This window comes from Pristiophorus japonicus, chromosome 15, assembly GCF_044704955.1.
Source record: "Pristiophorus japonicus isolate sPriJap1 chromosome 15, sPriJap1.hap1, whole genome shotgun sequence".
Lineage (NCBI taxonomy): Eukaryota > Metazoa > Chordata > Chondrichthyes > Pristiophoridae > Pristiophorus > Pristiophorus japonicus.
Genome location: NC_091991.1, coordinates 21,739,278 through 21,761,345, shown reverse-complemented (window position 1 = coordinate 21,761,345; position 22,068 = coordinate 21,739,278). Strand labels below are relative to the sequence as shown.

Below are 22,068 nucleotides of genomic sequence, written 5' to 3'. Positions count from 1 at the left end.
AAAGACTTGTATTTATATAGCACCTGTCACCACCTCAGGATGTCCCAAAGCGCTTTACAGTCAATGAAATGCCTTTTGAAGTGTAGTCACTGTTGTAATGTAGGAAACTCGACAGCCAATTTGCACACAGCAAGCTCTCACAACCAGCAATGTGATAACGATCAGATAACTTGTTTTAGTGATGTTGATTGAGGGATAGATACTGTCCAGGACACCAGGGATAATTCCCCTGCTGTTCTTCAAAATAGTGCCATGGGATTTGTTATGCCCAACTGAGAGCGCAGAGGGACCTGGCTTTATCATCTCATTCAAAAGATGGCATCTCCGACAGTGCAGCACTCTCTCAGCAATGCACTGAGCGTCAGCTTGGACTTTTGTGCTCAAACCTCTGGAGTGGGACTTGAACCTATGACTTTCTGACTCAGAGGCTGTAACATAAGTTATGTGTGTTTTTGATGAGAGGGTGGCATACGTTTTTGCTGCATGATCCATATGCTGTGTAGTTTGTCCTCAGCTTTGGAGTATTATTTGGGGTGAACAAGTTTTGAGGTGGTTTTGTCTTTTGGAGACTGTTTCTAAGTATTGTTAAGTTATGTGTTTTGGGTAGCATATGCTTTAGAGGGCTTGCCATTCCATCGTGTGGTGCCATTGTGTATTTAGGGTGTTGGGACAAAAGTTGGGGTCTCCGTTGACCTTTAACTCTTTAGCTGCTGCCATTTGCACTCTCCTTCAAACCTACTCTGCATCGCTACCGCTCTCCCTCCCTTCAAAAACCTCCATAGTTATCCCACCTTCGGTCTTCTCCACCGCCCTTCCCCGAACCCCACTCCTTACTTAATGCCCGCTCCCCGACCGCCCGCAGATCCTCTTACTGCTATATACATGCAAGTAGTTGTTAAAATGATGCCTTCACGAGCTTTGGGGATTTCATTTTGGGAAACTGCCCATGATTTCCATAACCTTTTGGGGTATTGTGCATTGTGCCGTTTGAGCGTTGGATGTGGTTTTTGCAGGTGCTCTTTGCTGTGTGCATTGGAGGGCTACATCTTTTGGACCAACATCAGTGTCCTCGACCAGGCTAACATCCCCAGTATTGAAGCACTGACCACACTTGAACAGCTTCGCTGGGCAGGCCACAGAGTACGCATGCCAGATGCGAGACTCCCTAAGCAAATTTTTTTTTTTTTAAATTCGTAGCCAATCGTTCCAATTCTTTGTCAAATCACAAACGCCAGAGATCACCTTTGGCCCATTCAAGGATCACTCTGCGCCAATGCTCTTAGCCAAAAGGCCTAGAGCCACTGCACTGTTCCTGGAAGTACTGGCACGAACCTGGTATTCCAAAAAAGCAAGCATATACCTTCCTGATCCAGGGAGAACCACCTTGGAGTTATGGTGGTTACTCCCCTGTCAGGTCAGGTACGCATGATCTTAGCCAAAAGGCCGAGCACCTAAGCAAATGCTTTATGCGGAGCTCCTTCATGGTAAACAAGCCAAAGGAGAACAGCGGAAACGTTATAAGGACACCCTCAAAGCCTCCCTGGTAAAGTGCGACATCACCACTGACACCTGGGAGACCCTGGCCGAAGACAGCCCGAGGTGGCGAAAGTGCATCCGGGAGGGCGTTGGGCTCTTTGAATCTCAACGCAAAGAGCGTGAAGAGGCCAAGCGCCGGCAGCGGAAGGAGCGCGCGGCAAACCAGCCCTACCGTCTCCTTCCTTCGACGAATGTCTGTCCCACCTGTAACAGGGTCTGTGGCTCTCTTATCGGACTGTTCAGCCACCAAAGAACTCACTTTGGGAGTGGAAGCAAGTCTTCCTCGATCCCGAGGGACTGCCTATGAATGAATTACATCTTTTGAACAGTTGGCAAGTTGTGTTTGTGTGTTTAAGAATCACATTTTCGATGTTGTTTATTCCGTCTTCGGGAGTTGCATTTGCGTTTTTTTTAGCAGATGCATTTTGCGGTGTGCTGCGGTTTGTATCTGGGGACGGACGTGTGCATTGGGTCGGAGTTGCCAAGGTCGCTGTGCAGGGTTGTTGCAGCAGTGATTGACAGGCGCCCCGGGGCTCGTGGGTGGCAGCAGGGTCCAAGCACGCGTGCGCACTTTCGGCCTTGGCCAATGTGAGGGGGGGGAGGCGGTGACGTCGCGAGTGGGCGGGGCGCGCCGCCCCCCCCCCGGGTGGGCGGGGCGTCTTATTTAAAGGGACCGCGGTCGGCTGCGGGGTCCCAGAGTTGGAGCTGCTGCTGGCGCGGCATGCGGGACTGTGCCCGAGTGACAGCCAGCCAGCGCCCCGTCACCGACTGCATCCAGACATGAGGTTGCTCGGCCCGCTGCTGCTCCTGCTGCTGTCCCTGTCCTTCCCCCCCTGCGCCGCGCTCCTGGCCGAGGCTGGCCGGGCCAGGGAAAGCGGCTGCCCGGCGCCCTGTCGCTGCGAGGAGGACGGCGCCCTGGTGCGGGTGGACTGCTCGGATCTGGGGCTGGCGGCAATCCCCGCAAACCTCAGCGACTTCACTTCCTACCTGTAAGTCTTGCAATGCATCTGCTGCCCCCGTGGCCCCGGCTGGGCTCCCGGTGTAATACTGTCAGACATTTAATGCATGAACCATTAAAGTAACATCACCCCATGATGTGTTAAAGTATGCATCACAAAGTGCAGGGACCAGATAAGGATCCTTACCGTAAGGAACTTACTACAGGTAATTCTATACTTTAAGTAACGTAGTATAGCCCATTCTATACTGTAAGCAATTTACTATATGCCATGCTATATCAGAAGTAACTTACTATCGGTCATCCTATAGCATAAATATCTTACTATAGGCTATTCTATACTATAACTAACTTACTATAGGCCATTCTATACTATAAATAACTTTCTACAGGTCATTCTATAGCATAAATATCTTACTATAGGTCATTCAATACTTTAAATGACTTTCTATGGGCCATTCTATAATATCAGTAATTTAATCACAAGCTCCAATCACCATAACTCGTGTTTATTTGTAGTCATCTCATTAATGCGCTAAAGCCCTAAAATACAGATAGCTCGTAGCCAAAGTAGCAGCGAGGGACGAAAATACATTACACCTGCAAGCAAGTGTGAGGAGAGAGGTCCACCGGGCAGAACTCTGATTTGCTGACCTTGGATTCTTTGACGGGCTGAAACCGCGGCCGGAGGCGTAGTGCAGACCCGGAGGTAACCGCCCCCCGCAACGATAGGGAGCTCTGCATGCGACCATCTCAAGTCTTTGGCTCTGTGAACAGTCCGTGCGTGTAACCTGACGGCTTGACAGCAACTTGGCGTCGAATGCACGCTGTGTACAAAAGGGTGCATTATGCACCTTTGTTTTAAAGTATTTTCGTTTCCATACTGACAGTCAAACGATGCGCTATGTGAAACCCACGCCCTGATAGTGGCAAAGTGGTTTAGCTGTGGAATTCCGAACTGAGTTCGTTCGTTGGGGCACAGGAGACGAATCATTCACATCCATCCACATAATGTGCCAACGTGTTGCAAGTACTGGAATGCACTGCCTGAAAGGGCGGTGAAAGCAGATTCAGTCGTGAGTTTCAACGGGCAATTGTGTGTATATATACATGAAAAGGACAAAAATTGCGGGACTCTAGCGAAGGAATAATTGGATAGTTCCCTCAGAGACCCGGTGCAGACAGGAAGGGCCGAACGGCCTTCCTCAGTGCTGCATGGTTCTATGCTGCTGGAGGGCTGGTTTATTCAGGCGCGGTTTCATTGACGGGCTGCGAAGTGGGTACGAAATGCCGTCGGTACCTCGAAGATCGGTTTTAAATGGGAATCCACCAAGCGCTGCGCTTGCCTAACTTGTCCCAGACAAACTGCCCGAGCAGCGGCTGCCGCGCATTTATGTTCTATAATCTTTCAAGAGGCGCCTCTGCTTATGTTGACCTGTTTGGTGTTGAGATGCGTAATGTAAAACTCAGTGCTTGCGAGATAGCACCGATTTCATAATCGGAATAGTCAGGAACCTTATAAGTACAGTTTTGGCCTTGAAACATTTTATTGCTCAACTACGGCCGTATAACGTTACACGATTAATCGTAATTGTTTAGGCGAGTGTAATCTCCTAAATTGAACGAAAATAAACAGGAAATTAAAAGCAAAACTGAGGAACTGCCCCAGCAAAGTGAAGCTGCGATGCTAAAGTGAAATCTGACAATTTAGAGGCATTGGTTTCGAAGCTCAACCGTTAATGTATCACATGGTAAGCAGCATTGAAGGTCTATAACCTATAATGTCCATTTAGCCATTAAAACCCTCTATGTAGCGGGCTAGAAATAAGGTTACATTAATATCTAAACCTAGTCAATTTTTACGAGTTCTCTACAATAACCGTACTTTTTTTAGTTTTAAAGTGGATGGGATATATATTATGATTTGAAAAATAATTTCCATAAGTACTACATAAGGAGAAACAAAGGGCACAATGGATTGGGAGAGACAGAAAGCACGAAAGCAAGAAATAGTAAGGTATTACGTAGGGTCAGGCTAAGAGAGAACACAGGATGGTTTACAGTTTATGTATGTGAACGCATGAAGCGTAGTAAACAAGGTTGGTGAACTGCAGATGCAAATAGCTGCATACGAATATGATGCTGTGCAATAACGGAGACCTGGCTTAAAAAGGGGCAGGATTGGATATTAAATACTCGTGGATATAGGGTGTTCGGGAAAGATAGGGAAGGAACGATAGGAGGTGGTGTGGCAGTTTTGGTTAAGGAGAATGTTACAGTGCTGGAAGAAGAGGATGTCCTGGAGGGACAAGGACAGAATCTATATGGCTAGAGTTAAGAAATAATAGAGGTGGCATTATACTACTAGGTGTAGTCTATAGGCCACCTACTAGTGTGAAAAATATGAAGGAGCAAATTTGCAGAGAAATTAGAGATGTGCAAGAACTGTGATAGTAATAGTATAAAGAGCAGAGAGGAGGAAGAATTTCTGAAGCGTGTTGAGGAGAACTTTCTTGATCAGTATGTTTCTGGCTCAATGAGGAAGAAGGCATTGCTGGATCTGGTTCTGGGGAATGAGATAGGTCAAGTGGAGCAAGTGTCAGTAGGAGAAAATTTAGGGAACAGCGATCATAGTATCATTAGATTAGCTATGGAAAAAACACGGAGCAATCTAGAGTAAAAATACTTAATTGGAGGAAGACAAATTTCAGTGGGATGAGAATGGATCTGGCTCGGGTAGGAGGAGGTAGAGGAGATACTGGATGGGATAAGAATTGATAAAGATGAGGTACTAGAAAGGCTAGCTGTATTGGCTGGCAAACAACTTGGAAGAAGGGACCGAGTGTAACGTAGCCAAGTTTGCTGATGATACAAAGATGGGAGGAAAAACAATGTGTGAGGAGGACACACAAAATCTGCAAAAGGACATAGACAGGCTGAATGAGTGGGCAAAAATTTGGCAGATGGAGTATAATGTTGGAAAGTGTGAGGTAATGCACTTTGGCAGAAAAACTCAAAGAACAAGTTATTATTTAAATGGAGAAAGATTGCAAAGTGCTGCAGTACAGCGGGACCTGGGGGTACTTGTGCATGAAACACAAAAGGATAGTATGCAGGTACAGCAAGTGATCAGGAAGGCCAATGGAATCTTGGCCTTTATTGCAAAGGGGATGGAGTATAAAAACAGGGAAGTCTTGCTACATCTATACAGGGTATTGGTGAGGCCACACCTGGAATACTGCGTGCAGTTTTGGTTTCCATATTTACGAAAGGATATACTTGCTTTGGAGGCAGTTCAGAGAAGGTTCACTAGGTTGATTCTGGAGATGAGGGGGTTGACTTATGAGGAAAGGTTGAGTAGGTTTGGCCTCTACTCATTGGAATTCAGAAGAATGAGAGGTGATCTTATCGAAACGTGTAAGATTATGAGGGGGCTTGACAAGGTGGATGCAGAGAGGATGTTTTCACTGATGGGGGAGACTAGAACTAGAGGGCATGATCTTAGAATAAGGGGCCTCCCATTTAAAGCTGAGATGAGGAGAAATTTCTTCTCTGAGGGTTGTGGATCTGTGGAATTTACTGCCTCAGAGAGCTGTGGAAGCTGGGACATTGAATAAATTTAAGACAGAAATAGACAGTTTCTTAAATGAAAAGGGGATAATAGGTTATGGGGAGCGGGCGGGGAAGTGGAGCTGAGTCCATGATCAGATCAGCCATGATCTTATTGAATGGCGGAGCAGGCTCGAGGGGCCATATGGCCTACTCCTGTTCCTATTTTTTATGTTCTTATGTTCTTATGTTTACTTAAAGTAGCTAAGTCACCAGGACCCACCTCAGATGCATCCTAGGATGCTGAGGGAACTGAAGGAAGAAAACGCGGAGGTACTGGCCATAATCTTCCAATCCTCCTTAGATACAGGGCTGGTGCCAGAGGACTGGCGAATTGCAAATGTTACACCCTTGTTCAAAAAAAGGTGTAAAGTGAACTTCAGTTTAACCTTGGTAGTGAGGAAGCTTTTAGAAACAATAATCAGGGACAAAATTAACGAGTCACTTGGCGAAGTGTGGATTAATTAAGGAAAGCCAGCAAGCATTTGTTAAAGACAAATCATGTTTAACCAACTTGATCGAGTGTTTTGACGAGGTAACAGAAAAGGTTGATGAGGACAATGCAGTTGACGTGATGTACATGGATTTCCAAAAGGCGTTTGAGAAAGTGGCACATAATAGACTTTCCAGCAAAGTTGAAGCCCATGGAATAAAAGAGACAGTGGCAGCATGGATACGAAAATGGCTAAGTGACAGGAAACAGAGCAGTGGTGAACGGTTGTTTTTCAGACTGGAGGAAGGTATATAGTGTTGTTCCCCAGGGGTTGGTTCTAGGACCATCGCTATTCATGATATATATTAATGACTTGGATGTGGGTTACAGGGCACAATTAAAAAATTTGTAGATGACACAAAACTTGGAAGTATAGTGAACAGTGAGGAGGATAGTGTTAGAATTCAAGAGGACATAGGCAGGCTGGTGGAATGGGCGGACATGTGGCAGATGAAATTTAACGCAGAGAAGTGTGAAGTGATACATTTTGGTAGAAAGAATGAGGGGTGGAAATATAAACGAAAGGAAGTGCATGAACAGAGAGATCTTGTGATTGGGGGGGGGGGGGGGTATGTGTGCACAAATCATTGAAGGTGTCAGGACAGGTTGAGAAAGCAGTTTAAAAAAGTTTACGGGATCCTGTATTCATGAATAGAAGTATAGAGTACAAAGGCCTGGAAATTATAATGAACCTGTGTAAAACACTGGTTTGGCCTCAACTGGAGTATTGTGTCCAATTCTGGGCACCGCACTTTAGAAAGGATGTGAAGGCAGAGCGGGTGCAGAAAAGATTTACGAGAATGATTCCAGGGATGAGGGACTTCAGTTATATCAGAGAAGCTGGAGTGCGAGCAGCAGGGAGTTCGGGGACATCGGAGTGGCCTATAAAGGCCCAACGCGTCGGAGAGGCGGGAGTGCGAGCAGCAGGGAGTTTGGGGACGTCGGAGCGGCCAATAGAGGCCCAGCAGCATTGGAGAGGCGGGAGTGCGAGCAGCAGGGAGTCCGGGGATGACGGAGACTACAGAGGCCAGCTGGTACAGCTGCAGCAGGGTGAGAAGGTAAAAAAGAAGTAGAAAGAAATCGAAAGGTGACGTCACAGCCAAGGGGGTAAGTGATTGGCTGGTGATTGGTAAGTAGTTTTTCTTTTTCTTTTCTTTATCAGTAAGTAACCTTTAGCATTGTTGTTAAATTAAGTTTATCTAGGGATTAAGTCATGGCAGGAGAGCTCGGACACGTGTTATGCTCCTCCTGTACTATGTGGGAAGTCAGGGACGCTTCCAGTGTCCCTGACGACTACGTGTGCGGGAAGTGTGTCCGGCTGCAGCTCCTGACAGACCGCATTGCGGCGCTGGAGCTGCGGGTGGATTCACTCTGGAGCATCTATGATGCTGAGAATGACGTGAATAGCACGTTTAGTGAGTTGGTCTTACCACAGGAAAAGGGTACACAGTCAGATAGGGAATGGATGACCAACAGGAAGAGCAGTGCAAGGAAGGTAGTGCAGGGGTTCCCTGCGGTCATCCCCCTGGGTACTGTTGAGGGGGATGACTCAAGGGAGGGCAGCAGCAGCCAAGTTCATGGCACCGTGGATGGCTCTGCTGCACAGGAGGGAAGGAAAAAGAGTGGGAGAGCTATAGTCATAGGGGATTCAATTCTAAGGGGAATAGATAGATGTTTCTGCGACCGCAACCGAGATTCCAGGATAGTATGTTGCCTCCCTGGTGCAAGGGTCAAGGATGTCTCGGAGCGGGTGCAGGGCATTCTGAAAAGGGAGGGTGAACAGCCAGTTGTCATGGTGCATATAGGTACCAACGATGTAGGTAAAAAAAGGGATGAGGTCCTAAAAGATGAATTTAGGGAGCTCGGAGCTAAATTTAAAAAGTAGGACCTCAAAAGTAGTAATCTCAGGATTGCTACCAGTGCCACGTGCTAGTCAGAGTAGGAATCGCAAGATAGCTCAGATGAATACGTGGCTTGAGGAGTGGTGCAGCAGGGAGGGATTCAAATTCCTGGGACATTGGAACCGGTTCTGGGGGAGGTAGGACCAGTACAATCCGGATGGTCTGCACCTAGGCAGGACCGGAACCAATGTCCTAGGGGGAGTGTTTGCTTGTGCTGTTGGGGAGGAGTTAAACTAATATGGCAGGGGGATGGGAACCTATGCAGGGAGACAGAGGGAAGTAGAATGGGGGCAGAAGCAAAAGATAGAAAGAAGAAAAGTAAAAGTGGAGGGCAGAGAAACCAAAGGCAAAAAGCAAAAAGGGCCACTGTGTAGCAAAACTCTAAAGGGGCAAAGTGTGTTAGGAAGACAAGCCTGAAGGCTCTGTGCCTCAATGCGAGGAGTATTCGGAATAAGGTGGACGAATTAACTGCGCAGATAGCAGTTAATGGGTATGTTATAATTGGCATCACGGAGACATGGCTCCAGGGTGACCAAGGCTGGGAACTCAACATCCAGGGGTATTCAACATTTAGGAAGAATAGACAGAAAGGAAAAGGAGGCGGGGTGGCATTGCTGGTGAAGGAGGAAATTAATGCAATCGTAAGAAAGGACATTAGCTTGGATGATGTGGAATCTGTATGGGTGGAGCTGCGGAATACCAAGGTACAGAAAACGCTAATGGGAGTTGTGTGCAGACCACCAAACAGTAGTAGTAAGGTTGGGGACAGCAGCAAACAAGAAATTAGGAATGCATGCAATAAAGGTACAGCAGTTATCATGGGTGACTTTAATCTACATATTGATTGGGCTAACCAAACTGGTAGCAATGCGGTGGAGGAGGATTTCCTGGAGTGCATTAGGGATGATATTCTAGACCAATATGTCGAGGAACCAACCAGGGAGCTGGGCATCCTAGACTGGGTGATGTGTAATGAGAAAGGACTAATTAGCAATCTTGTTGTGCAAGACCCCTTGGGGAAGAGTGACCATAACATGGTAGAATTCTTTATTAGGATGGAGAGTGACACAGTTAATTCGGAAACTAGGGCCCTGAACTTAAGGAAAGGTAACTTCGATGGTTTGAGGCGTGAATTGGCTAGAATAGACTGGCAAATGATACTTAAAGGGTTGTCGGTGGATAGGCAATGGAAAACATTTAAGGATCACATGGATGAACTCCAGCAATTGTACATCCCTGTCTGGAGTAAAACTAAAACGGGAAAGGTAACTCAACCGTGGGTAACATGGGAAATTAAGGATAGTGTTAAATCCAAGGAAGAGGCATATAAATTGGCCAGAAAAAGCAGCAGATCTGAGGACTGGGAGAAATTTAGAATTCAGCAGAGGAGGGCAAAGGGTTTAATTAAGAGGGGGAAAATAGAGTACGAGAAGAAGCTTGCCGGGAACATAAAAACTGACTGCAAAAGCTTCTATAAATATGTGAAGAGAAAAAGATTAGTGAAGACAAACATAGGTCCCTTGCAGTCGGATTCAGGTGAATTTATAATGGGGAACAAAGAAATGGCAGACCAATTGAACAAATACTTTGATTCTGTCTTCACGAAGGAAGACACGAATAACCTTCCGGAAGGACTAGCGGACCGAGTGGCTAGAGAGAAGGAGGAACTGAAGGATATCCTTATTAGGCGGGAAATTGTGTTAGGGAAATTGATGGGATTGAAGGCAGATAAATCTCCGGGGCATGATAGTCTGCATCCCAGAGTACTTAAGGAAGTGGCCCTAGAAATAGTGGATGCATTGGTGATTATTTTCCAACAGTCTATCGACTTGGGATCAGTTCCTATGGACTGGAGGGTAGCTAATGTAACATCACTTTTCAAAAAGGGAGGGAGAGAGAAAGCGGATAATTACAGATGGGTTAGCCTGACATCAGTGGTGGGGAAAATGTTGGAATCAAATTATTAAGGATGAAATAGCAGCCCATTTGGAAAGCAGTGACAGGATCGGTCCACATCAGCATGGATTTATGAAGGGGAAATCATGCTTGACAAATCTTCTGGAATTTTTTGAGGATGTAACTAGTAGAGTGGACAAGGGAGAACCAGTGGATGTGGTGTATTTGGACTTTCAAAAGGCTTCTGACAAGGTCCCATACAAGAGATGGCTGTGCAAAACCAAAGCACGTGATATTGGAGGTAACATACTGACGTGGATAGAAAACTGGTTGGCAGACAGGAAGCAGAGAGTCATTTAAATGGGTCCTTTTCAGAATGACAGGCAGTGACTATTGGAGTGCCGCAGGGGCTCAGTGCTGGGACCCCAGCTCTTTACAATATACATCAATGATTTGGATGAAGAAATTGCATGTAATATCTCCAAGTTTGCAGATAACACTAAACAGGGTGGCGGTGTGAGCTGTGAGGGAGACGCTAAGAGGCTGCAGGGTGACTTGGACAGGTTAATTGAGTGGGCAAATGCATGGCAGATGCAGTATAATGTGGATTAATGTGAGGTTATCCACTTTGGGGGCAAAAACACAAAGGCAGAATATTATCTGAATGGTGGCAGATTAGGAAAAGGGGAGGTGCAACGAGACCTGGGTGCATTGGTTCATCAGTCATTGAAAGTTGGCATACAGGTACAGCAGGTGGTAAAGAAGGAAAATTATATGTTGGCCTTCATAGCTAGGGGATTTGAGTATAGGAGCAGGGAGGTCTTACTGCAGTTGTACAGGACCTTGGTGAGGCCTCACCTGGAATATTGTGTTCAGTTTTGGTCTCCTAATCTGAGGAAGGACGTTCTTGCTATTGAGGAAGTGCAGCGAATGTTCACCAATCTGATTCCTGGGATGGCAGGACTGACATATGAGGAGAGATTGGATCAACTGGGCCTTTATACATTGGAGTATAGAAGAATGAGAGAGGATCTCATAGAAACATACACGATTCTGACGGGACGGGACAGGTTAGATGCGGGTAGATTGTTCCCGATGTTGGGGAAGTCCAGAACCAGGGGACAGTCTTAGGATAAGGAGTAGGCCATTTACGATTGAGCTGAGGAGAAACTTCTTCACGCAGAGAGTTGTTAACCTGTGGAATTCCCTACCGCAGAGAGTTGTTGATGCCAGTTCATTGGATATATTCAAGAGGGAGTTAGATATGACCCTTATGGCTAAGGGGATGAAGGGGTATGGAGAGAAAGCAGGAAAGGGGTACTGAGGGAATGATCAGCCATGAACTTATCGAATGGTGGTGCAGGCTTGAAGGGCCAAATGGCCTACTCCCGCACCTATTTTCTATCTTTCTATGTGGATAGACTGGAGAAGCTGGGGGTGTTCTCCTTGGAGCAGAGGAGAGTGAAAGGAGATTAGATAGAGCTGTTCAAAATCATGAGGGGTCTGGACAGAGTAGATAGAGAGAAACTGTTCCCATTGGCAGAATGGTCAAGAACCAGAGGACACAGATTTAAGGTGATTAGCAAAAGAAAATTCGACACAGTGAGTGGTTAGGATCTGGAATGCACTGCCTGAAAGCGTGGGGGAGGCAGACTCAATCACCGCTTTCAAAAGGGAGTTGGCTAAGTACCTCATAGAAAAAAATTGCAGGGCTAAGGGAAAAGGGGGGCGGCGGGGGGGTGGTGACTAAGAGAGCCGGCAAGGGTTCGATGGGCCAAATGGCCTCCTTCCGCGTTGTTCTATGATTCTTTCACCAAGCAGCAATGCCGGGGATTGGGGCGGGGCTGGAGCAGGTGACTGTTCCCAACCTTTACATATCACTTTCACAGAGACTGGGCGAGTAAGCGATTGGCCCTGGGCGCAACAGAAGCTCAAAATAATCATCTTTTACACCTCACCGGAGACATTCAAGCGGCTCCTTCAGAATTCAGCAGCAGACACCAATGGGGACATGGAACATCAGAGGCGAAGCTTCCTGAAATAAAGCCGCCTTTAATCAATTGAAACAGGCAAAGAGCAGTCGGACAGTCGCACGCCATCGACTTAAGAATGGTGATGTCAAACATTAGGAGAGTCAAGGAGCAGAGAAAGCCCAATGCCCACCGCTGCTCGCCCTTCTAGTATCGCAGTTCCCCCAGCCCAGCACCCCAACTGTTTAAAATTTCTTGGATACTTTTTATCACTCTACTTGCAGTTTCCAGACTTGTATCACACTTTATCTGAGAAAAATACTTCTGGTCTAACTTCAATTTTTCACCAGTTTATTCTCGTGATCAAATGATTTGATTGCGACTTCTGATTTAGTGCTGGATAAATGACGATAAACTCTCTGCGGCTCTGAATAAGACCCTTTCTTTGCAGGTGAACTTGAAGAACGCTCCTGACTCTGGGTTCTATTATTTTCCCCCTATATCTGCGTGCAACAGCGACCATGGACGGCTCACAGTGCAGTCCAAGCTTTATCCAAAGGTGCATGTGGGCTTATCACAGCTCTTGCACATTTCCCACTCGGTGAAGAAACTTGCAAAGGCACTCTTGTGTAGGGGGATCAAGGGGTACGGCGAGAAAGCAGGAATGGGGTACTGAAGTTACATGTTCAGCCATGAACTCATTGAATGGCGGTGCAGGCTCGAAGGGCCGAATGGCCTACTCCTGCACCTATTTTCTATGTTTCTATGTCTATGTTTTCTATATTCTGTACAGCGCTTTAACAATAGCCTCAATTTTTTTTTCAAAAATATACTTTATTCATATATAATTTTCCCAATACACTGGAAAATAGCTCAGTACCTTGCGGTCGGCAATTCCATACAATTCATTTGCATACAATGCACTAACGTACATTTAATTTCACGGTACAGTTTAGTACAATCCGTAAATCACATTACATGTAGTACTGTGCAAATAAGGGTATTACATGCAGCAGATGAGAACCGGTGTACATTACATTCCAGGATACATTTCAATACCGATCATTAATCACGTTACATGTAGCACTATGCAGATGAAAGCAATACACGGAACAGATGGGGATACATTTATATTTCTTTACAAGTTACTAAACAGTGCAGAGACTTCCATTATACATGGCACAACACAGGTGTTTTTCAGTACATGGTGCTCTATGTATACAAGCAGATTAACAAGTACAGCCCGAGGGGGGTCTGATTCCATCCCTTGGGTTTACCGTGGCGGAAGGGCCTTAAACTGTCGCTCTTCCCCACCGTGCCTTTGCAGCGACTGCACCAATCTTTAGTGCGTCCCTCAGCACGTACTCCTGGACCTTGGATTGCGCCAGTCTGCAACAGTCGGCCGTGGACATCTCCTTGCTCTGGAAGACCAATAAGTTTCTGGAAGACCAAAGTGCCTCAATGCTGTGTGTAGATGTTGAGAGGGGGAGGGGGCGGGGCTGATTAAAACTAGACTGAGATTGCATGTTGATGGTGCTCCCCTCTCCTCATACTGTATACATGGGGGATGTTGTTGTTACCATTCCAGGAAGGCCACATTCCCTTAGGCTGCGTCCATGTGAGTGTGATTTAAAAATCAGTGGATTAAAGCCAGTTTCCTGGCAGCTTTTTTTTTAAACCAGGTTTTTGCTGATGCCCCCTAAACTTCATTTGAGACAATTCGTCCTTTCAGAATCAAATAATACATTGTGATTAATTGGCCAACTATTGCTCGCACCATCATTTCTCATGGTGAGATGATATTTTCTATTCAACCATATTAAAAGAAACACATTAAGGTGAATAATGTGCTTACAATCGGATTCTGCCAAAATAAATCAACAGCTCCGCAGTTTTTACCCAAAGTAACATGCAGCAGATAGAATCCTGTCAGTCAATAGAAACATAGAAACATAGAAAATAGGTGCAGGAGTAGGCCATTCGGCCCTTCGAGCCTGCACCGCCATTCAATGAGATCATGGCTGAACATGCAACTTCAGTACCCAATTCCTGCTTTCTTGCCATACCCCTTGATCCCCCTAGTAGTAAGGACTACATCTAACTCCTTTTTGAATATATTTAATGAATTGGCCTCAACAACTTTCTGTGGTAGAGAATTCCACAGGTTCACCACTCTCTGGGTGAAGAAGTTTCTCCTCATCTCGGTCCTAAATGGCTTACCCCTTATCCTTAGACTGTGACCCCTGGTTCTGGACTTCCCCAACATTGGGAACATTCTTTCTGCATCTAACCTGTCTAAACCCATCAGAATTTTAAACGTTTCGATGAGGTCCCCTCTCATTCTTCTGAACTTCAGTGAATACAAGCCCAGTTGATCCAGTCTTTCTTGATATGTCAGTCCCACCATCCCAGGAATCAGTCTGGTGAACCTTCACTGCACTCCCTCAATAGCAAGAATGTCCTTCCTCAAGTTAGGAGACCAAAACTGTACACAATACTCCAGGTGTGGCCTCACCAAGGCCCTGTACAACTGTAGTAACACCTCCCTGCCCCTGTACTCAAATCCACTCGCTATGAAGGCCAACATGCCATTTGCTTTCTTAGCCGCCTGCTGTACCTGCATGCCAACCTTCAATAACTGATGCACCATGACACCCAGGTCTCGTTGCACCTCCCCTTTTCCTAATCTGTCACCATTCAGATAATAGTCTGTCTCTCTGTTTTTACCACCAAAGTGGATAACCTCACATTTATCCACATTGTACTTCATCTGCCATGCATTTGCCCACTCACCTAACCTATCCAAGTCACTCTGCAGCCTCATAGCATCCTCCTCGCAGCTCACACACACTGCCACCCGCAAATTTGTGTGACAGTGAGCGGCCGTGTGATGTGTGACAATGTGTGCGCTGTGTGCTGTGTTACAATATACACATCTGTGTTACAACATACACGTCGTGCACATGCGTTACAATATATACGCCATGTGATGTGTTACAGTATACGCACGTGTGCTGTGTTGCAATATACATGCCATGTGATGTGTTACGATATACATGTGTGTGATGTGTTACAATATACACATGTCTGAATTGTGACCGTGTGCGTCATGTGATTTTATAATATACAAGTGTGTGATGTGTGACAATGTACACATCATGTGATGTGTGACTATATAAATGTCATGTGCTGTGTGACAATATACACGCCGTGTGCTGTGTGACAAGATACAAGATACAATACCAAGGTAACAAACAGCCCTGCGGTGTGTATGCTCTTGTTTAATGTCAGCTGTGGCTCAGTGGGTTGCACTCTTGCCTCTCAGTCAATAGGTTGTGGGTTCAAGTCCCACTCCAGGAACACGTAGTACAAAAAAATCTAAACTGACACCCCAATGTAGTGCTGAGGGAGTGCTGTACTCTCGGAGGTGCCGTCTTTCATATGAGACGTGAAACCAAGGCCCGTCTACTCTCTCAGGTGGACATAAAAGATCCCATGGCACTAATTCGAAGGAGAGCAGGGGAGTTATCCTGGTGACGTGGCCAATATTTATCCCTCATTCAACATAACATAAAAACAGCTAATCTGGTAATTAGCACATTGCTGTTTGTGGGAACTTGCTGTGTCCAAATTGGCTGCTCCGTTTCCCACATTACAACAGTGACTACACTCCAAAATTACTTCATTGTCTGTAAAGCTCTTTGAGATGTCCGGTGATCGTGAAAGGCGCTCTATAAATCCAAATCTTTCTTCTAATCAAACAAAATCTGACCCCGAGCCACATAAGAAGATATCAGGGCAGATGACCAAAAGCTTGGTCAAAGAGGTAGGTTAATAGAGCAACTTAAAGGAAGAAAGAGAGATAGAGAGGCTAAGCGGTTTAGAGAGGGAATTCTGGAGCTTCGGACCGAGGCAGCAGAAGGCACGGGCACCAATGGTGGAGTGATTAAAACTGGCTTTAATAACTTCAGACTTCGGCTGTCTCTCCTGTCTTCCTGCTTGTAAATCCCTTGGATACTTTCTATCACTCTACTTGCAGTTTATTCCAGACTTGTATCACACTTTATCTGAGAAAATTCTTCTGGCCTAAGTTCAATTTTTCACCAGTTTATTCTCGTGATCAAATGATTTGATTGCAGTTTCTGATTTAGTGCCGGATAAATGAAGATAAGCTCTCCGTGGCTCTGAATAAAGCACTATATAAATCCAAGTCTTTCTATTAAATATGACTTTCTGAAGCATTGAAATTTGTATTCAGCGAATTTAATAGCCATCAGCCCTGTATTCTCCTTCAAGTACTAAACAATTAAGAATGCTCTCCCCAATCTCTCTCTCCCCCACTCTTTCTCTCTCTCCCTCTCTCTCTCTCTCTCTCTCTCTGTCTTCCGCCCCCCCCCCCACCCCCCTAAGCCCAGGCTCCCTCTCCCCATCTCTCGATCTCCCCCAGTTGATCCCTCTATCCCACAATCTCACTCTCTCTCTCTCTCTCTCTCTCTCCCCCAGAATCAATCTCTCTCTCTCTCCCCCACAGTCTCTCTCTCTCTACCCCACAGTCCATCTCTCCTCCACCGTGTCGCTCTCTTGCCCAGATCCACTCTCTCTCTCCCTCTCTCCCCCACTGTGTCTCTATCGCTCGTCCCCCAGTCTCCCCCTCCCTCTCTCCCTCTCTCACCCTAAGTCTCTCTCTCCCTCCCCGAGTCGCTCTCTCTCTTCTCCAGTTTCTCTCCCCACCAACCACAGGCTCCCTCTCCCTACCCCCATTTCTCAATCTCCCCCAGTCTCTTCCTCCCACAATCTCTTTCTCTTCCACCACTCCACCCCCCGCCACCAAGTCTCCCAGTCTCTCTCTGGCTCCCAGTCTCTCTCTCTCTCTCTCTCTCTCTCTCTCTCTCTCTCTCTCTCTCCCCCCCCCCACCCCCCCTCCAGTCACATTCCCTCTTTCTCTCCCCAGGCTCCCTCTTTTTCTCCCCAGTCTATCTCTTTCTCTCTCCCCCACCGTGTCTCTCTGTCCCTCTCCTCATGTCTCTCTCTCGCCCAGACCCTCTCTCCTCCTCAGACTCTCTCTCCCTCTCTCCACCAGTCTCTCTCTCTCCCCCACCATGTGACTCTCTCCCTCTGCTCATCTCTCTCTCCCCCCAGACTCTCTCTCTCTCTCTCTCTCTCTCTCTCTCTCTCTCTCTCCCCCCAGGCTCTCGCTCGCTCGCTCTCTCCCCCCAGGCTCTCGCTCGCTCGCTCTCTCCCCCCGGCTCTCGCTCGCTCGCTCTCTCCCCCCAGGCTCTCGCTCGCTCGCTCTCTCCCCCCAGGCTCTCGCTCGCTCTCTCCCCCCAGGCTCTCGCTCGCTCGCTCTCTCCCCCCAGGCTCTCGCTCGCTCGCTCTCTCCCCCCAGGCTCTCGCTCGCTCGCTCTCTCCCCCCAGGCTCACTCTCGCTCTCTCCCCCCAGGCTCACTCTCGCTCTCTCCCCCCAGGCTCACTCTCGCTCTCTCCCCCCAGGCTCTCTCTTTCCCAGACCCTCTCCCCCAGATTCTCTCTCTCTCTCTCTCTCTCTCTCTCTCTCTCTCTCTCTCTCTCTCCCCAAGTTGCTCTCTTCCTCCCCGTCTCTCTCTCATTCTCTCTCTCCCCCAGTCTATCTGTCCCGGAGTCTCTCTCTCTCTCCCCCAGTCTCTCTCGCTCTCTCTTTCCCGAGCCTCTCTCTCTCTCCCTCCCCCTGTCTCTCTCTCTCTCTCTCTCTCTCTCTCTCACTTCCCACAGTCTCTCTCTCTCTCTATCCAATCACTCTTTCTCCCCCCAGTATCTCTCTGTCTCTCCCCCCCCCCCAGTCTCTCTCTGTCTCTTCCCCCAGTCTCTCTCTGTCTCTTCCCCCAGTCTCTCTCTGTCTCTTCCCCCAGTCTCTTCTCTGTCTCTTCCCCCAGTCTCTCTCTGTCTCTTCCCCCAGTCTCTTCTCTGTCTCTCCCCCCAGTCTCTTCTCTGTCTCTCCCCCCAGTCTCTTCTCTGTCTCTCCCCCCAGTCTCTTCTCTGTCTCTCCCCCCAGTCTCTTCTCTGTCTCTCCCCCCAGTCTCTTCTCTGTCTCTTCCCCCCAGTCTCTTCTCTGTCTCTTCCCCCCAGTCTCTTCTCTGTCTCTTCCCCCCAGTCTCTTCTCTGTCTCTCCCCCCAGTCTCTTCTCTGTCTCTTCCCCCCGTCTCTTCTCTGTCTCTTCCCCCCGTCTCTTCTCTGTCTCTTCCCCCAGTCTCTTCTCTGTCTCTTCCCCCAGTCTCTTCTCTGTCTCTCCCCCCAGTCTCTTCTCTGTCTCTCCCCCCAGTCTCTTATCTGTCTCTCCCCCCAGTCTCTTCTCTGTCTCTCCCCCCAGTCTCTTCTCTGTCTCTCCCCCCAGTCTCTTCTCTGTCTCTCCCCCCAGTCTCTTCTCTGTCTCTCCCCCCAGTCTCTTCTCTGTCTCTCTTTCCAAGTTTCTCGTCCCCAATCTCTCTCTCTTCCACCCCAATCTGTCTCTCTCCCAGTCTCTCTTCGCCCCCCACCCCCCTGCACAGCCTCTCTCTCTCTCACTCTCTCTCTCTTCACCCAGTCGCTTTCTCTTCCCCCAGTCTCTCTCTCTCTCCCCCTCCCCCAGTTTCCCTCTCCCTTCTCCCAAGGCTCCCTCTCCCTCTCTCTCTCTCTCTCTCTCTCTCTCTCTCCCCCCATGTCACTCCCGCCTCCAAGTCTCTCTCTCTCTCTCTCTCTCTCTCTCTCTCTCTGTCTCCCAGTATCTCTCTCTCCACTTCAGCAATTGTACATCCCTGGCTGGAGTAAAAATAAAACGGGGAAGGTGGCTCAACCGTGGCTAACAAGGGAAATTAAGGATAGTGTTAAATCCAAGGAAGAGGCTTAGAAATTGTCCAGAAAAAGCAGCAAACCTGAGGACTGGGAGAAATTTAGAATTCAGCAGAAGAGGACAAAGGGTTTAATTAAGAGGGGGAAGATAGAGTACGAGAAGAAGCTTGCCGGGAACATAAAAACTGACTGCAAAAGCTTCTATAGATATGTGAAGAGAAAAAGATTAGTGAAGACAAATGTAGGTCCCTTACACAACCGATTCAGTAAATTTGTAATGGGGAACAAAGAAATGGCAGACCAATTGAACAAATACTTTGGTTCTGTCTTCACGAAGGAAGACACAAATAACCTTCCGGAAGTACTAGGGGACCGAGGGTCTAGAGAGAAGGAGGAACTGAAGGATATCCTTATTAGGCAGGAAATTGTGTTCGGGAAATTGATGGGATTGAAGGCCGATAAATCCCCGGGGCCTGATAGTCTGCATCCCAGAGTATTTAAGGAAGTGGCCCTAGAAATAGTGGATGCATTGGTGATCATTTTCCAACGGTAATTATAGACCGTTTAGCCTGACATCAATAGTGGGGAAAATGTTGGAATCAATTATTAAGGATGAAATAGCAGCGCATTTGGAAAGCAGTGACAGGATCGGTCCAAGTCAGCATGGATTTATGAAAGGGAAATCATGCTTGACAAATCTTCTGGAATTTTTTGAGGATGTAACTAGTAGAGTGGACAAGGGGGAACCAGTGAATATGGTGTATTTGGACTTTCAAAAAGCTTTTTACAAGGTCCCACACAAGCGATTGGTGTGCAAAATTAAAGCACATGGTATTGGGGGTAATATACGGACGTGGATAGAGAACTGGTTGGCAGACAAGAAGCAGAGAGTCGGGATAAACGGCTCCTTTTCAGAATGGCAGGCAGTGTCTCGTGGGGTGCCGCAGGGTTTCAGTGCTGGGACCCCAGCTATTTACAATATACATCAATGATTTGGATGAAGGAATTGAGTGTGATATCTCCAAGTTTGCAGACGACACTAAACTGGGTGGCGGTGTGAGTTGTGAGGGGGACGCTAAGAGGCTGCAGGGTGACTTGGACAGGTTAGGTGAGTGGGCAAATGCATGGCAGATGCAGTATAATGTGGATAAATGTGAGGTTATCCACTTCGGGGGCAAAAACGCAAAGACAGAATATTATCTGAATGGTGGAAGATTAGGAAAAGGGGAGGTGCCACGAGACCTGGGTGTCATGGTTCATCAGTCATTGAAAGTTGGCATACAGGTGCAGCAGGTGGTAAAGAAGGCAAATGGTATGTTGGCCTTCATAGCTACGAGATTTGAGTATAGGAGCAGGGAGGTCTTACTGCAGTTGTACAGGGCCTTGGTGAGGCCTCACCTGGAATATTGTGTTCAATTTTGGTCTCCTAATCTGAGGAAGGACGTTCTTGCTATTGAGGGAGTGCAGCGAAGGTTCACCAGACTGATTCCCGGGATGAGGAGAGACTGGATCAACTGGACCTTTATACACTGGAGTTTAGATGGATGAGAGGGGATCTCATAGAACCATACAAGATTCTGACGGGACGGGACAGGACAGGTTTGAAGCGGGTAGATTGTTCCCGATGATGGGGAAGTCCAGAACCAGGGGACACAGTCTTAGGATAAGAGGTAGGCCATTTAGGACTGAGATGAGAAGAAACTTCTTCACTCAGAGTGTTGTTAACCTGTGGAATTCCCTGCCGCAGAGAGTTGTTGATGCCAGTTCATTGGATATATTCAAGAGGGATATAGATATGGACCTTACAGCTAAAGGGGTATGGAGAGAAAGATGGAAAGGGGTACTGAGGGAATGATCAGCCATGATCTTATCGAATGGTGGTGCAGGCTCGAAGGGCCGAATGGCCTACGCCTGCACCAATTTTCTATGTTTCTATGTAGTCTTTCCTTCTCCTCCAGTCTCTCCCTCGCCCAGACCCTCTCTCCCCCCCAAGACTCTTTCTCCCTCTCTCCACCACTCTCCCCCCAGTCTCTATCTCTCCCCCACTGTGTCTCTCTCTCCCCCAGTCTCGCTCTCTCTCCTCCAGTCTCGCTCTCTCTCCCTCCCTGAGTCTCTCTCTCTCCCTCTCCCCCCCGCCCCACCCCCATCTCTCTCTCTGTCTCCCAGTCTCTCTCCCTCTTTCCCCCCCCCCCCCGCCCAGTCTCTCTCCTCTCTCCACCCCCCCCCGCCAGTCTCTCTCCTCTCTCCCCGCCGTCTCTCTCCTCTCTTCCGTCCCCCCCCCCCCCAGTCTCTCTCCTCTCTTCCCCCCCCCCCGCCCCCACAGTCCCTCGCCTCTCTGCCCCCACAGTCCCTCACCTCTCTGCCCCCACAGTCCCTCGCCTCTCTGCCCCCACAGTCCCTCGCCTCTCTGCCCCCACAGTCCCTCGCCTCCCTGCCCCCACAGTCTCTCACCTCTTTCCCCCCCATCCCGATAGTCTCTCTCTCTCTTTCCTTGTCTCTCTCTCCCCCAGTCTCTCGCGCTCTCTCTCTCTCTCAGTCCCAGTTGCTCTTTCTCTCTCTCTCTCTCTCTCTCTCTCTCTCTCTTCCACCCCAGTCCTCTCTCTCTCACCCTCCCCACTCTCCCACTCTCTCTCCCTCCCCGAGTCTGTCTCTCTTTCTGTCCCAGTCTCGCTTGCTCACTCTCCTCCACTCTCTCTCTATCTTCCCCCAGTCTCTCACCACCCCACCCCCACAATCTCTCTTTCTCTTCCCTAATCTCTCTCTCTCTCCCACCCCTAGTCTCTCTCTCTCTCTCTCTCCCTCCTAGTCTCTCTCTCTCTCTCCCTCCCCTAGTCTCTCTCTCTCTCTCCCTCCCCAAGTCGTTCTCTCCCTCCCCGTCTCTCTCTCTCATTCTCTCTCTCTCTC

General features: G+C 47.9%; 1 protein-coding gene across 1 annotated transcript in view; it reads left to right on the top strand.

The window, feature by feature from the left end:
• The first annotated feature begins 2,316 nt into the window (after positions 1 to 2,316).
• Positions 2,317 to 22,068, top strand: part of LOC139281364 (leucine-rich repeat-containing G-protein coupled receptor 5A-like) — a 250,652-nt gene continuing 230,900 nt past the window's right edge. The window contains exon 1 of the mRNA XM_070901516.1: positions 2,317 to 2,525. Within this exon, the coding sequence (XP_070757617.1) occupies positions 2,317 to 2,525 (209 nt within the window). The remainder of the gene's footprint in view (positions 2,526 to 22,068) is intronic.